General features: G+C 63.6%; 1 protein-coding gene across 1 annotated transcript; it reads left to right on the top strand.

Annotated features, from left to right (window-relative positions):
- The first annotated feature begins 1,048 nt into the window (after positions 1-1,048).
- Positions 1,049-6,023, top strand: SOX8 (SRY-box transcription factor 8). The gene is made up of 3 exons (XM_082714002.1): positions 1,049-1,618; positions 2,968-3,197; positions 3,927-6,023. Exons 1-3 carry the CDS (start codon positions 1,197-1,199, stop codon positions 4,661-4,663), a joined length of 1,389 nt encoding a protein of 462 aa, XP_082570128.1. The 5' UTR covers positions 1,049-1,196; the 3' UTR covers positions 4,664-6,023.
- Positions 6,024-16,214: the final 10,191 nt, after the last annotated feature.

Raw genomic sequence — 16,214 nt, 5'->3', positions numbered from 1 at the left:
GGGGACTCGGAGCCGCGGCCTAGCTCTAGCCTCAAGAGAAATGTCCCCTCTCCGACCCCACTGCCCCAAGACGGGCGGCACAGCCCGCCCCCTTCCCTCCAGGCTGACGCGCCCATCTCCTCCACCGAAGGCGCCTCGGGGCGGCCATCACCTTCGCTGGACCACCCAGGGCCGCCCAGCCGGAGAGCCTCAGCGCCCCCCGCCCTCAACGGGTCAGGCCCGGAAGGCCCTAGGCCCCCGCGTCCGGCCACGCCATCCGCCGGGCGGCCCCAGGGACTCCACAAGTAGGGTCAGCTCAGTCCCTGCCCAGCGCTCCCGCCTCCCTCTGCTGCCCGGCTCCTGGGGCCGCTCTCCCGCCCGCGCTTTCCCCGCTCATACCGGACTGGGCGGGGGACCTGGGATCGTCCAGCTCCCAGCCGAGGCCCTTGGGCGCGCTTTACCTGGACGTGCGCGGCGCGCAAACCAAGGGCGCCCTGGAGGGTCTTGCCCGGCGCGCTGGCCCTGCGGGCGGGGAGCCCGGGCTTTGAGGCTACACGGCCGAGCCAACCCTCCCTTGGGCTGCAGGCTGGCAGGAGTTGACCCCGGCGCCTCTGGGTTGCGGGCGAGACGTCGGGGCTCAGGACCGCCTGTGGGGGAAGCTCTGGAGGACCCGCCTCCAAGCGGAGCGGGCTTCCCCGGGCTTGGCGACCCGGCCGGGGGCGGGACCCGCAGAAGCCGCGACGCGCCTCGCAGAGACACCCCGGAGCGCCCCGCCGTCCCCGGTCCTCGACCCCTTTCCCTCCCCGACCCGACTGGAAAAGGGGCCCGAGGCGCGGGGCGGCGCCGGGCGGGGCGTGCGGGGGCGCAGAGGGAACCGCGGCACTTTCTTCGGATGGGGGAGGGGCGGGCGCCAGGCTCCGCCCCAGAGGGCAGCGGGGCGCGCGCTGGCCAATGAGGAGCCGGGGAGGGGGCGGGGCCTCGCGGCCGCCGCTTAAAGAAACTTGTTGCGGGTCCTCGGTCGGGACGGAGCTTCGGCGGCGGCGGCTGCGGCGGCGGCGGGGAGGCCCGGGTCGGGCGGCGGCAGCGGCGGCGGCGGCGGCGACGACGACGACGCAGGTCGGACCACGGCGCGGCGACCTCGGGTCCCGGAGCGGCCGCGGCGCAGCTGAGCAGCGGCCCCGCGGGTCCCGGTGCGCGCCCGTCCGCGCGCGGCCCCGATGCTGGACATGAGCGAGGCCCGCGCCCAGCCGCCCTGCAGCCCGTCCGGCACCGCCAGCTCCATGTCGCACGTGGAGGACTCGGACTCGGACGCGCCGCCGTCGCCTACCGGGTCCGAGGGCCTGGGCCGCGCGGCGGGCGCGGGGGGCGGCGTCCGGGGCGACGCGGCCGAGGCGGCGGACGAGCGCTTCCCGGCCTGCATCCGCGACGCCGTGTCGCAGGTGCTCAAGGGCTACGACTGGAGCCTGGTGCCTATGCCCGTGCGCGGGGGCGGCGGCGGCGCGCTCAAGGCCAAGCCTCACGTGAAGCGGCCCATGAACGCCTTCATGGTGTGGGCGCAGGCGGCGCGCCGCAAGCTGGCGGACCAGTACCCGCACCTGCACAACGCCGAGCTCAGCAAGACGCTGGGCAAGCTGTGGCGGTGAGTGCGCGGTGCCTGGGTGTGCGTGTGTGCAGGGACGGGCCCCGCAGCCGCGGGCTGCGAGTGGTTCTGGGGGAGGTGCGCAGGGACCCTGAAGGTGGCCCTGCTCCCGCCCTGGGCTCTGCTCCCAGTGGCTGTTCTCAGGGCCAGTCCCAGTGGGAACCCCCTCTTTGACTGGGCTGCACAGGTGGTCAGGGCCACAGAGGGCTGCCCCGCGAGTGTGCAAACCCTAGCACGCTCCCTCAGTCGCCAGCAGCCTGCGGAAGGCTGGGATGGCATGTGGGGGTTGGGGATTCCACGCGTGAGCGGCCCCAGAGTCCGGAGGCCTGGCCCTCTCCAAGGGAAGGTGGCTTCTGTCTGGAAGCAGGACACAGTAGCAGGCAGGGTAGTGCCCTCTGGAAGTGTCCCTCTTTGGAAAGGGTTCCCCTCCACTCTGACCACCATGTGGGGAAGAGAAGGCAGTTAGTTGGAGGGGTGCACGTCTGTTCAGCTGGGACGGTCCCCAAGCTTTTTCCTCCTTTCCCACCTCTGCACCCTGTGCAGGGAAGGATGAGAAATACAGGAGGGGTCCAGCACGGGCACGCTGCGCACATACTTGGGGATGGCAAAGCTGAACATTTTTACAGAAAGTAGGACAGCAGTAATGCTGAGAACTGCCTATCCCCACCAGATGTGTTTTCTTCTACTTGGGTTTAAAATGGATGGCTGTGGGTTTGGGGCACTGGCTCCCATTTCCTGCCCCTCTCCTTGGGAGTGGGCACTGGGAGTTGGGACGTCTGTCCTCTGCGTGCCTGTCTCTGTCTGCTCTGGGCACAGCGGACTCTGGCAGCCCTGCAGCCTGTCCCATAGGCGGTTGGAGGTGAGTTTCTGGAAAGGTTTGAGAGGACCGTGTGTGTTCTGAGCCTCAGGGAGGATCACATGGGTTTTGCCAGTTTTTCTGGGGGTCTGGGAAGCCCAGATGCCCATGGTATCCCTGCCTGTTCTCAGGAAGTCTTGCTTTGTCCCTGGTGTGTTCTCTGCTGGGTTCTGCCTCCTCCCCGCCTGCCTGAGAAAGCCCCAAAGGGAGGGGACTTACACAGGCTCTGAGTGAAGGGAAGTAAGAAGATGATGGAGTGGGAAGGTTTAGGTCTTGTTGTAGCACGTTCCTGTGACCCTGGTGAGAACAGACCTCACCAGAACTCCTCCCTGGCCTGAGCGCCCTGTCCCTGGCGAGGGGAGAGCCTGCCTGGTGCCTGCTGAGGTGCAGGGGCATGCACGGGCCTCCCCGTGAGTGTTGGGATGGGTGAGGCCCTGCCCCCGGGGCAGCAGTGGGGACCCAGGTCATCCCACGTCTGCCCTTGCTGCTGCAGCTTGCTGAGCGAGAGTGAGAAGCGCCCCTTCGTGGAGGAGGCAGAGCGGCTGCGGGTCCAACACAAGAAGGACCACCCAGATTACAAGTACCAGCCACGCCGCAGGAAGAGCGTGAAGACGGGCCAAGGCGACTCTGACTCCGGACCTGAGCTGGGCCCCCACCCTGGCAGCACCGTGTACAAGGCTGATGCCAGCCTGGGTGACCCGCACCATCACAGCGACCACACAGGTGGGCTCCCAGGGCCCCACAGCAGGTGCCTGCCCCAGCAGGAGAAGTGGGGGTCTCGGCGTCTGCTGAGATGGGTAGTGGGGGTGGGAAGTGGGGCTCACTCCCAGGACAGGTGGCGCTGAGATAATCCCAGGTTCCCCGATGCACACGGGCGGCCGGGGGTCTGCTTAGCCCCCACCTAGCACTGAGGGTCTCGCAGCTTTGCCGTGGTCTGGAGCTGGGTGATGTGGGTGTGTTCTGCTCCGCCTGAAGGCGTTTCTGCTTCCACTGGCCTTCCTGCTGGTGCTGACCCAGCACTCCTGCCCCTGGCGTGGCGGTCAGCTGCCCAGCTAACATCAGACAGACGGGGAGAATCCTGGCTAGCCGAGCAGTCTCGGTCAAGCTGGCGAAAGCTGCGAGCCTCCGGGAGAACACGTTTTGTGTGGGTCCCGTTGTGGTCGTGTGCAGGGGGCCGGGCACTTCCTTTTCTTTCCCCTACCTTGGTCTTCACAGCGGGGCCTCCGCAGCCCCAGCTCTTGCCCTAGAACAGTGCTTAACGGAATTTCCTCGGCCAAGGAGTGAGGTCTAGGTCTGGCTGTGCTGGAATTTCTGGGAAACGTACAGAAACAAAAAGCCGTTGATTTCTACCTGCGGCAGTTAGTGGGCTCGTGTTCCTCCGGGTGCGCATCGCCGGCCTGGCCGGCCCCCCACAGAAGGGGCATTCATCTCTGAAACATGCTCTGTCCTCAGGGCAGACCCACGGGCCACCCACCCCACCCACCACCCCCAAGACGGACCTGCACCACGGGGGCAAGCCCGAGCTGAAGCTGGAAGGCCGCCGCCTGGCGGACAGCGGGCGTCAGAACATCGACTTCAGCAACGTGGACATCTCAGAGCTGAGCAGCGAGGTCATCGGCAACATGGACACCTTCGATGTGCATGAGTTCGACCAATACCTGCCCCTCAACGGCCACTCGGCCCTGCCCACGGAGCCAGGCCAGCCTGCCGCCAGCTCCTACGGGGCTGCCTCCTACTCACACTCGGGGGCGGCAGGCATTGGGGCATCCCCTGTGTGGGCCCACAAGGGAGCCCCGTCAGCCTCCGCGTCGCCCACCGAGGCGGGCCCCCCGCGGCCGCATATCAAGACGGAGCAGCTGAGCCCTGGCCACTATGGAGACCAGTCACACGGCTCCCCGGGCCGCGCCGACTACGGCTCCTACAGCGGCCAGGCCAGTGTCACCACAGCCGCCCCCGCCGCGGCCGCCAGCTCCTTCAGCAGCTCACAGGGCGACTACACCGACCTGCAGGCCCCCAGCTACTACGGCCCATACCCCGGCTGCCCGTCCAGCCTCTACCAGTGCCCCTACTTCCACCCTTCTCGGCGGCCCTATGCCTCACCCCTGCTCAGCGGCCTCTCTGTGCCGCCTGCCCACAGCCCGCCCGGCAACTGGGACCAGCCCGTGTACACGACCCTGACCAGGCCCTGAGGGTGCTGTGGCCCCAGGGAGGGGACTGGCGTCGGTGCGGGACAGCCTGGATCTCGGCGAGGATGGATGGAGCCTCCTGTCTAGTGGGAGGGGTGCGCTAGTGAGGGAGGGCCGGGGACGGCCCGGCGGGCGCAGGCTGAAGTGTGCCGGGAAGCCTCGCTTTGTAACCCACGTGGGGGCTTCCAGATCTCCATGTTCCCTGCGTCCGACAGAGCCCCTTTCCCGTGCTCTCTTCACCGTGGCTGGCGACTCTGGAACCAAGGACTGCCACTGGGCCCTCTTCCCTGCCGGCACCAGCGCCTCGGTTTTGCCTCTCGGTGGACGGAGCAGCCACAGCACAAAACAGAAAGGAGGGAAGAGGCGTGGGGTCTCCGGCCTCCTGTGCTCCAGGGTCCCCACCGGCCTCACATGCGTGGAGACCTCCAGGGGACCCCATTGCAGGAGCCCCTCTGGGGACCGGCCCGTCCGCTCTGAGGTGCTGCCTGCCATGAAAGGCTCTTCCTGGCAAGGTTTGGCTGCGACTAACATTTCTCTCTTTTTATTTTATTTTTTTAATTGTTATTTTTGAAGCTTAAACACATTCAATTTGTTTGGGAAGCTGTTGAAGTGTATTTATGTTCTGTATTATTTTATCTTTAATTAATGAAGTCCATTCGTACTGAGAGTAGAATTGAAGACAAAACGGAGGCCGGTGGCTGAGCACGAGGGCTGGGAGGTCAGGTGGGGTGCCCCCTCATCCCCCTAAGCTCCAGGCCCCTCTGGGGTCCCCCCCACCACCCCCGCCCAGGGAGGAGAAGGGACTTGCCTTGCAGTGTCTCTGACTGGGTTGGGGCGCCCTGGCCCCGGTGCCAGCATCCACCCGACGTTTGGAAGGCAGGGCTGTGGCTCCAGTTGGTCGCCGCCCAGGATGGGGATTTCCTGGGACGGGGTAGCTCGTTCATCGGGGCTCTTAGGAACCAGACGCCACCTACAAGCTGTGAAGCTGAAACCTCATCCACTAAAGTGTTTAGAGGCTTAGTCTTAGAGGAGTAACCCCTGCTTCCGCTGCGTGCAGAGCCCTGACCGCGCCTACTTCATGGAACCTTGTGCCTTTCAACTTTGTACATAGAGAGACCTCTGAGAAGTCGCTTCTTTTTACTTTTTCTACTTTTTCCTACCTTTTTCTAGAAACAATTTTTTTTTTTTTTTTTTTTTTTTGGCCTGTCTCTTCCTGGGCGAGCGGGCAGGGAACTACAGCTCATTCTCACGCCGACTCTGCTGCTCCGCGTGGAGTCTGGCCTTCCGCCGCCACTACCTGCTGTGTTCTGCTGCTTTCTGACCAAGCAACGCTAACTTTTGTACAGACCAGTTTGATAAAATTAAAAAAAAAAAAAAGCTTTTTATCTACGTGGGCTGCATTTTGTGTGTTGCTTTCTGTACGTATGGGGTCCCGTGCGGGAGGGCCTCGGCCAAGGCAGGAGTGGGGTTCGCCCCAGGCCCTCCTCGGAGGATGTGGGCACCAGAAGCCTCACGAGGGCCGAGACAGCGCCCCAGCCCTGGGGCACAGCCAGGCACCACCACCCCTGCCCCCGCCCTCCAGGGGCTGCATCTGCATCTGAGCAAATCTCAGGCCCCAGGCTGCTGGCTGGCCAGCCAGAGCCTTCCTTCCCTGGCCCCCCACCCCTACCCAGGGCCTATTCAGTAGGCAAATCGGGTCCAATATGGGGCCATGGTTTCCTCCCGGGCGAATCCCAGAGCTGGGTTTCTGGGTGGCTGACAGCATTTTTCGGGCCCTGGCGCCTAGCCAAGCTGGGAGCTGGGTGAATGCTGCCCTGCAGGCACCAGGCGGGGTGTCCGGTTAGCTGACTGTTTCAAGAGAGAAATGCTTGTGGGGAGCTAGAGCAGGCGAGGGGTGGCCTCACCCCTTGCTGGGGCCGCCCCGGCCCATGTAGCCGGCATCCGGGCTTCACCGGGCTGGGTGCACCCGCTGCCAGGCCCTGGGGATGCATCTGGGGCTGAGAGGAAGATCGAGCTTCTCACAAGGACCCAGATCCCTGAAACAACTAGCTCTGTGATTCCAGCGGGGGAGGGGGACGCTCAGCCCGTCTCCTGGTCTGCCAGCCGCCCGTGTGGCTGTGATCCAGGGCACGGACCTCACCCTGTGCTGGAGAGCCTTGTCCCGGGCCTGCCAAGAGTAGTCTTGGGGAAGAGCTGCCCGGGTTTATGAGGGTTTGTGAGGTCTGGGGTGTGCCAAGCCTCCTGGGCCAGGCGGGGTCTGCAGGGGGCTGTAAGCCAGGCTCACGGATGCTTGTGTGGGGCCGGTCCAGCAAGTCCTGGTGCAGCTGAGGGCTGTCCAGTTCCATATGGCCCTCCAGGCTCTCCCATGGACACCCCGAAGCAAGGAAAGCGCCCGCATCAAGCTCCCTGACAGGGAGCGAGGCCGCCCCTTCACTGCTCTGGAATCGATCAGGCGGTGCCAGGCTCCTGGGGGCGGGAGGCCCTGCCTGTTCAGTTTGCACTTGGAGGGGCTCCTGCGTGTTGACTCCTTGGGGGTGTGGCCCTTTCTCCCGCCAGCCTGCCTGATGCAAAGGCCCCGATGGCCCTGGGTCCCAGCCCGGGCAAGCCTCCGGAGGGTTTCCTCTCTTTGAGCTCATCATGGAGTTGCAGGGAGAGCAAGGACGGCCACCACCATTCTTTAAAGGCCATGCCTCGGCCCCCCCCCCCCCCCCCGCTTTCGGGGAGCCAGGCCAGTGGGTTCCCCGAGGGCATGTTCTCAGGCATTGGAGTCCTGGGGGCTCTGCTTCCCAAACACAGGGTCCCCAGTGACGTTGCCAGGAGGCAAGGTGGATCCCTAGATGGGGGGGGGCAGTCAGGGCCACTGGGAGGGGTCCCAGGGGCTGCCCTGGTTCTCAGGCTTGGGAGGGTTTTTCCAGGGAGCTCCCAGCAGACATCATTCACAAGGCTGGCCTTACCCCACCTTGCCTGAGGCCAGGGCGGCTGTTGCCACAGCTTGTCCAGGTCTGCGTCCTCAGGGAGAGTGTCCCATCGGCCCATCTTGGGGATGAGCTGGCGGGAAAAGTTCCTCATTTTTCGTTTCCTTCCCCAGAGCAGAGGACATTGCCTCTGATCTCAGCTGAACAGAATGCCCTATTCGGAGACAAAGGGGAAACAGCCTTATGACCCAGACCCTGCTCTGGTAGATTGGGAAAGCCCCCCCGCCCCCAACGCCGGGCCTGTTCACAGCCGTTCTTCCTGGGATGATATCTGCTTTCAGGAGTGGGTTTTCTGTTTGGATGTGAGTTCATGGCTGGTGCGGCTGTCAGCTCAGGGGAGGGCCCGTGTCCTCAGAGCAGCTGCCAGGGGAGGCCCGCGCTCCCCCACCCAGGCCTGTCCCTTGGGCACACTCCACCCCCACCCTGCCTGCTTTGACTTTTGGCCACATCTGGGGGACAGCCAGGGCAAGTGTCACCGACTCAGGGACGTGCCTTGCTATGTGGACCCCTGTCCTCCCTCCCCAGAGTCTGGCCCAGGGCCTCCAGGCTGGCCCTGGATGGAGGATCTTCACGGACCTCATCTGTGGCTGACCAGGTCTCCAGAGGCTGTGGGCCACACATCAGGGCTGGCATGACATGTTTGTGGGTGGTGACTGACGGCCGCTGGGCAGCCTCCTGGGACACTTTCCACCACACTTTCCACTTCAGAGGAAACCTGTGCTGGCCAGGACTGGTCTCAGGGCCACGGAGACAGTGGTGTGAGATCCCCTGCTCCCACCCCTGGGGCCAGTGTAGACCCCAAGACAAGGGAGAGGGAGCTGCTGCCCCAGGCATGTGGCACTACTGAGGGAAGGAGACATTTCCCTGTGTCCTGAGCCCTCCCTGCTGGGCACAGCCCTGCTGCCCCTCAGGCCCCGCACCCCCCAGGCCCGTCTGTCCAGGTCCGGAGGACACCTGGGTGGCTGCTGGGAGCTGCAGGGACCCACCCCAGTCCCCAGGCAGAGAAGAGGAGCATCGTGGATCTGTGTTTTGGAGACTTCATGTCCTCATGCCTCCTGCTGCTCTGTCACCCTGGGCCACAGCCTGCCTGCTTGTGGGGTCCCTGGATCCGGAGGGGGCAGATGTGCAGACCAACCCCTCCCAGGATGGGCTGCCATGACCCAGGGTCCCTGGGGGGACCCACCGGGGGCCTTCCAAGGAGAGAAGAGAAGACACACATGGCCCTGCCCTCCTGGGAGGACCTTCTGGTGCCAAGAGCCCAGCCTGGCTCACCCCCAGCCCCTTTGTCTCCAGGAAGAGAGGGAGCGGGGCTCTGAGGGGTTCCCCAGCTCTTGCCTTCTCTGCTGGCTTCGGGGCACTGGCTTCCCGTGCAGCCTCTGAGTTCCCAGCAGTAAGCTGGGAACAAGACCCTTCGTGGAGCTGGGGGCTCTCAGTGAGATTAGGAACCGGCTGCTGCGGCTGTGACCCAGAGCTCCGCACAGAGGCCCGAGAGTGACTGTTAAACACGTTACTACCTCTGATCACACACTTCTGTTTGCTCACCCGCACAGTGAGGTGGGTTTGTTGGTTAGAAAATTCAAAGTAAACCAGGCAGAGAATGTGCACTCAGAAGCCTGGGGAAGTAGGGGGCACCTCTCCCTCCTGCCGCATGGGGGGTGTCTTACAACCCCCCACACCCCAAGCAGGCCAGGCCAGGGGTCCGAAGCTCTGTCCCTTGTCAGTCATCTCTGTGTGCCTCTGTTTCCTTCCCCCGTGACCATGGGATGGTGACAGCCTCGCCGAGGGGCTCTGAGGATTGACCAGGCTTGGCACACGTGACAGACACACGTTGACAGGTACCCTCCTGCCCTGTGTCTCTGGGGCCTTGACTCTCTTCCCAGGGCTCCCCAGCCTCCCTCCCTCCTGCACCCACGCTGGGCGGCCCAGAGCGGAGGGGGGGGCTGCTGTCCTGTGTGTGGCAGATGCACCCAGCAGCCCCAACCTTTGGGGGTGGTTGCTGGGCCAGAATCTAGTCCCGCTGAGGCCCCGGTGGGAAAGTGCAGGACGCTGGTGGGCATGGTGACTGCGAAGTCCGGTCTGGGCTCTTCCCTGAGCCCTTTGTACGGGAGCCCCGCTCCCCAGCTCCCCTCAAGCCTGAGACCTGGGAGGATGCAGCCAGGCCTTCGGGGCTGCAAAGGGTTAAGGGGTGCGCGGGCCGGGTGGGAGTGCGGGCGGGCAGGGCCTGCCGCGGGCAGAGCAGCCGGGCTGGTGCGGGGCCAAGCGAAGGCGCTGCATTTTAATGAATCATTATTGCCGGGGAGGCCTTTGTCTTTCTTTATCCGGTGCACAATAAAAGAATTAATTAGACAGAAAATGGCAGGGCAAGGAACTGACAAGTCATTAAGGGTTGCTGAATGACCGATGAGATGCGCGCCGGGCTGGATTTCGGCTCCGGAATGATAATGGCGGGGCCGGGTGCTTTGTATGCGCGACCAGCCGGCCTCTGTGCGGGCTTTGTGGGCGCTGGCATTGTGGCCGGCTGGGCAGCGGGGGCAGGCCTGAGCCCCAAAGGCAAAGCGGGTAGTGGGAACCGCAGACAAAACTGGTGTATTAATTTTTATGTGCAGACACGGTGGTAAATATTTGGATGCGAAGGGACTTGTGGATGGCGTTCAGGCCCCTGGACTCTACTTCTGGCTGGGGGTGGGGTACAGAGGCTGGCATGGGGGTCCTTCCCCCACCGTGAGAGAGGCAGAAGGCAGGGGTTGGGGGAGGAGAAGGAGGGGAGAAGAAAGGGGGGAGACCCAGAAGCTCTTCCCAGAGCCAGGCTCCTCCTCCCTGAGCTGCTGTCAAGCTTATCCAGACGTCACCAGGAAAAAAGTGCCACCCACAGATCTGGCTCTCCCACCCAGAAAATTTGAGCTCCTCGGGGGGGCTGGGGAGCTAGAGTGGAGCGCCTGTGAAGGGGGGCTCATCAGGGGTCCCGCTGGCCAAGGTTCCTCGCCCACGGAGTGGGGGCTCAGTGCCGCTGTGCCCATGAGCCATGGCTCCCTGGGGACTGGATTTGAAAACTAGCTGCACTCTGTCCTTCGGTTTCCTGCTGCCCCTCTGGTAGCCTGTGGGACAGAGGGGGAGAAACTCTGGGTGGATGGGGAGAGGTCGCCCCTGCCCCAGGGATGATGAGAACGGCAGAGTAAAAGCAGTGTTTGTCAGTTGGTCAGTCAACAATATTTCCCTTGCCAGATGTCCAGGGACAGGGATATAACCGGCACTCTGCACCGCCTCAGCACGCCGCTGGTGGGACCGTGCCAGCACTGTCTCCTTCGGCCCACTTGCGATTCTGGAGGGACCCCTAAGCGACAGGTGATGAGGGTGCTAAGCTGTGTCCCTTACTCCAGGACTTGATCCTGGGCTGTGTCCCACGGCTGTCCCCATGTCCCTGAGACCAGAGGACAGCCTCTCACACAGAATGAGGGCGAGCCCTGGTCGTCTCTGGGTAGAGGGTCTCCACCCCGGTCAGGTGCCCTAAAGCAGAGGCCACACCTGTTTCTAGGTGACAAGTGTCTGTCAGGTGGTGGGGTGTCCAGACACTGCTGGGAAATACCATCAATGTCTTCGCAACTCACTGAGGGGTGTGTGTGTGTGTGTGTGTGTGTGTGTGTCCCTCTCAAATGTGTGTGTGAAGCTAAGGTGGGCCGTGACACCCTGGGCATCAGCCCCGAAGAGGGGGAGCCTCCCCTTCTTCCCACTTCCAGAGGTCCCACTGAAAGCTAACAGGAGGTGACCTAGGAGCGGGCGGGCCCCCAGGTGTGGTCACACCCAGCCCCAACACAGGCTCATGTTCCCCGTTCTACTAGGAGGGTCATGGCCGACCGCTGTCCAGGAACATTCCTCACGCCCTTGGTGAATAAATGAATTATGATCCTTCACACATCGGGAATCAGTCCGATGGTGAGGGAGTGCAGGCAACACCGAGCCGCCCCCGCGGACAGAGGACATCCCACAAGACCCCACTTATGTAAAGTAGTTAGGGTTTGGTTTGGTTTTGATTTTCTCTTTTAAGGCAGAGCAGTGAGAAAAACATTTCTGGGAGATTTCTTCCAGAATCAGTCCAGAGTTATGAGGATCTGTCTTTTGGAAAGCCACGTCCCTAGATGTCTCTCCCAGCCTTGGGGGTCTCCACATTCTAGAACATTCCTCCCGATTCAGCAGGTGGGAAGAAAACGTCCCGAAGTGGGGGAACGGCTCCAACGACAGCCTTTCATACCTTCTTGGGCATCTGGAGCACTGTTCCTCCCCTGATGGAGAGGAGGGGCAGGGGGACGGAGCCCACTCACAGCTGCCCCAAATCCCTGGGAGAGGAAACGCCCCCCGCCCAGGGAGCATGGGTAAAAAGAGGAAATCTCAGTGCCAGGTGGTCGATGCAGCCCAGGTCCTGGGGAAGTCATCCAGTCATCAAGGGACCCCCGAGCACCCCTGCATCTGGGCTGGGGACGGGTGGGTGTTCCGCGGTGAGGGGGCAGCTGACGTCAATGCCATGCCCAGAAGGAAAGCGTCCCAGCCGGCTCCTCTTCAGCCAGTGCACCCTCAGCGAGGCTCGGAGGCTTGCTGGCTGTCCCTGTCTGTGCCCAGTTTAATGCATGAGGGGACAGGGCCTGACGGGTCAGTGCTTCCCGGCTTGGCTGGGACCCCAGGCCAAACCCTGGGAAGGGGACAAAGAGGGCCAGGGCCCCGGGTGGGGGGAACGAAGGGATGCTCAGCTCAGCCCTGAGCCCAGGAAAGACCCGCAGGTCCCCAGGGAGCTGGCCCAAGTGGCAGGGTGGGGGGACGCCAAGACTGGCTCAGCTACAGTCCCCATGACCGCCAGGCCTGCCAGGCAGGGCAGGAGATGCCGGGAGGCCAGGCGACCCCCGCAGGAAGCTCTGGCTGGAGTATTTCCTTCCCCAGCCCAGCCCCAGCCCCACCCACCTACCCGCCTGGGGAAATGGATGTCGCAGGCCCACCGGAGGCTGCGGGGGGGGGGGGGGGGGGGGTTCTCAGCCCTTCAGGAATGCACGCAGTGTGGCGCTGCGGGGAGGTGGGCGTCCTGCTCCCATCTGGCAGGAGAGTCATTTTCTTGCAAAGCAGGGACGAGGCTTTGGAAACGGAGGCAAAGTACATCTGAATTTGCAACGGGGTCTCGGCCTGCGCCCCCGCCTCCTGCTTCGCACACCTCGGGTGTGAGATCGGAGGGCTCCCATCCCAGAGCGGGCGCCTGTCACCTGTTCCTCCCATTTGCGAGCTAATTCCGCAGGGGCTGTGGGCGGCGGCGGGTGCGGCAGATCCGGAGTGTAGGCGAGCCTGCTCCCTGCTTCGTTACAAAACAGCCCGCAAGGAGGCTCATTTGCATGAAGCCCCCAGGCATCCCCGACCAAGTCATCCTTTATTTGGAGTTTCTGCAGCTCAGGTCTGCACGGTGCAGGGCCCTACCGTCCCGGACACTGCGCAGAGGGGTGGAGGGACCCCAGCTACCAGCAGCTTCTGAGGTCCCTGCTGGTACACGTCAGGGGAAGCCACAGACTCAGTTTACCCACCTGAGAAATGGGCACCCATGTGCTGCCTGCCTGGGGCCCTCGGAGGGCGGGGGAGCCAGCAGGGACGGAGGTCCTGGGCGGTGGCCAGGTGGTGGGCTTGAGTGAGGAGGCGCTTGGACCCAGATGAGCTCAAGGAAAGGGATTAAATTGCTGTCCCCACAGCCATGGGTGCAGAAGGCAGAGTGACGGGTGCTGGTGCGGGGCTCTGAGGCTGGTGTGGCCACGAAGTGAAGGACACGTGTGCCCACCGGGACTGCTGGAGACCCTGCCCCTCAGGCCTGGGGAGGTTTGGAGCAGGGTTCACAATAGGGACTGGCTTGCAGTGGGCGTCCAGGGAGTGCTGGTGCCTGGCTGTGCCCATGGGGAAGAAGGTAGAGGAATGGGGCAGGCAGGGAGCCTGGAAGAGCACCAAGGCCCAGGATGGCTGAGGACCCGAGGTCACCCCTTGCACTCAACGCCTGAAAGGAAAGGACAGAAGGACTGCCCCCCAGCTGTGAGCCCCTCTGATCATTACCCCTGCTGCTCAGGTCCCCACCGGCTACCGGCACACCAGTCAGGACCGTGTGGGTCCCAGTCACCCTGCCCATACTTCGTGCAGCCCAGGAGGGCAACAGTGGGGCCCGCTTGGGTCATGCCAGGCCCCTGGAGTTGCCCCTCACAGCTGTGAACCTCTGAGGGTCTTCAGTCGACAGAGGCATGGAGGCTCCGCCTCCCTCGCCAAGCCTGTGGCCTCTCAGAGCCTGGGCAGGGTCTTCCACCCTCTGCTGTGGGGCAACAAGGGGCTCCCGGTCACGAGGCATCAAGACACTGGTGAGGCCTCCCAGGTTATTCTCTGTCAACATGGGGTGCGGGAGGTGTGTAGACCTCCGGGGACCCTTAGGAGCAGGAGGGCCCTTACCCCATGACCCCAGACCTGGGAGGCAGAAGCGGCCTCAGGCTTCTGGAGAGCCTGGCCTGGGACCGAAAGCAGGAGCGGCCCTGGGGTCGCCTCGCCATGGCTTCTGGGCAGCCAGGCCCTCCCCGCCTGTGGGCTTGGGATCCCCGGGTGGCCGTGACCCACGCCTCTGACCTCAGACAAGGCAAGACACGTGCCCAAGGTGCTTACGAGAACCTCACTTCCATCCATGTCCCTCCACCCCATCTTGCAGGCAGTCGCAGGCGGGAGGGGACCACGGACATCCGCCTGCCACCAGGCAGTGGGCGTTGAGAGAGGGGAGCTGTGCTGGCCAGGGTGGGCCCCGTGGGATCAAGTCTTTTCCCCACCCAAGCTTCTCAGGACCTTGACAAGTGTCTGTCCACACTCCGGCGGCTGGCTCTCTGAGCTCTGAGCTCCCTCGGGTCCTGGCCTCAGAGAGAGCTGTGGCCTCGGACGGGAGCTCCAGGCCCCAGAAGGAGGCCATTCATCAGTAAGCTCCAGCCCAGCTCTCTCTGCGACGTGCTCTGTGACGCGCAGTGTCTGGGGGAGAGTCTCGGAGACGGGCTCTCAGGCCATGTGGGCTAAGTTCAGGGTCGGGGGGTCTGCGCCTGCTCCACCAAATCAAAACCATATTTTCTCTCCTGGAGCTTCCCGAAGTGTTTTAAACCAGACTCAGAAAACTCATTTGGACCGATGCCCTTTCTACCCGGGGGGATTTGATTTTCCCTGGAATGCTGACAGAAAAATCAGCTGGAAGTAGAGCGAGGGATAGCAGGGGGAGGGAAAGCAGAGACTGGGCTGGGACCCCGGGGTGGGTTGGGGGGCACGGCCTCCCTGGGCAGGGACTCTCAGGCGAGCCAGGGGGGTATAGCCTCCTGGGCTCTGGCATCTCCGTCCCGCCTTGGGCACGCCTCTAGGCCTGTCCGGGCCTCCGTGCGTCCCCTGCCGATGGGGCCCCAGAGCGATTTGGTGCGGGGCCGCGGGAGGGCCCTCACACCTGGCCCAGCCTGCTTCTGACAGCAGACGTGGACTGACCTGCCTGACAGGAAATCAGTGTCTCCGGACAGTCCCCCCCAGGACACTGACACCCCACACCTGGGCTGGTTAAAATTAATGAGATCCAAATTATCTTCAGGCAGCCCCGGGCCTTGGTTTTCCAGCAATGCCTCCAGAAGGAACCACGACAAAATCGTGGCCAAGTGTGGGCTGGAAAGTGCTCACTTGAGGTCATGGGCAGGTAGACAGAGGCCCAGGACTCGGCTACACCCAGGGGGCCGGCCCTTGACCCCCAGGCAGGACCCTTAGCGGGAGAAGCCACTCACGAAAGGCCACGCTGTGTGACCGCACCTCTATGGAACGTCCAGACAGACAGAAAGTGGACGAGGGGCTGCAGGGGGCTGGGGGAGGGCTGGGAGGGTCGCTGAGAATGGGGGCAAGGTCTTGTTTCGGGGGGGATGACCGTGGTCTCGGAGCCTGATTGACCTGAGGGTCGCACGTGTTGGGGCAGCACGAAATGCCACAGAATCTCACCTCCATGAAGAAAAGGAATTAAAGTACGAGGATCGTGGCCACCAGGGTGACTCATCCACACCATTCGCATTGTGGCCACTTAATGACAAACCTGACCTTTTCCAGAATGCTGAAAAGCCCAAGTGAGGTCCTGGGGACACGGAGGTCAGGAGTGGAGATGGGCCTGAGGCTCTGGCCTCCCCTGCGCCAAGCTGCGGATGCAGGCTCGGCCCTCCCGGGTCAGGGATGGCTTTGGTTTTGGAGAAATGAAAGCCCTTGTCAGGGCCTGGCCGCTGGAGTCTGGGGGCCTGAACCATGCTAGGGGTGTGGAGGGAGGAGCTGGGAGGGGGAGGCACGGCTGGCGGCCTTTGGCGTCCCAGGGACCCTGCCCAGAGCAGAGGACTCCAGCTCCAGAGAGGCGCTGGGGTCGGGGCCGCACACCCTGCTCCCCTCACCCCCGGCCTCCCCGCGCAGTGTGCAAACCCGGAGAGTACCACGGATGGCCCCATACTCATCCCCGCGGTCCCATGTGGCCGAGGGGCTCGCTTGTCCCCCCCGAATCACACACCACTCTTTGAGGAAGGGGCAGGTGTTGGCGGGAT

The sequence above is a fragment of the Mustela nivalis genome (assembly GCF_964662115.1).
Source record: "Mustela nivalis genome assembly, chromosome: 19".
Classification (NCBI taxonomy): domain Eukaryota; kingdom Metazoa; phylum Chordata; class Mammalia; order Carnivora; family Mustelidae; genus Mustela; species Mustela nivalis.
This window is presented reverse-complemented; position numbering and strand designations above follow the sequence as displayed.

Bases quoted from the DNA above. Each gene is read 5' to 3' on its own strand.
- SOX8 (XM_082714002.1), top strand. From the start codon at position 1,197: ATGCTGGACATGAGCGAGGCCCGCGCCCAGCCGCCCTGCAGCCCGTCC. The intron at 1,619-2,967 runs GTGAGTGCGCGG...TTGCTGCTGCAG, and splicing joins ACGCTGGGCAAGCTGTGGCG to CTTGCTGAGCGAGAGTGAGA. The intron at 3,198-3,926 runs GTGGGCTCCCAG...CTCTGTCCTCAG, and splicing joins CCATCACAGCGACCACACAG to GGCAGACCCACGGGCCACCC.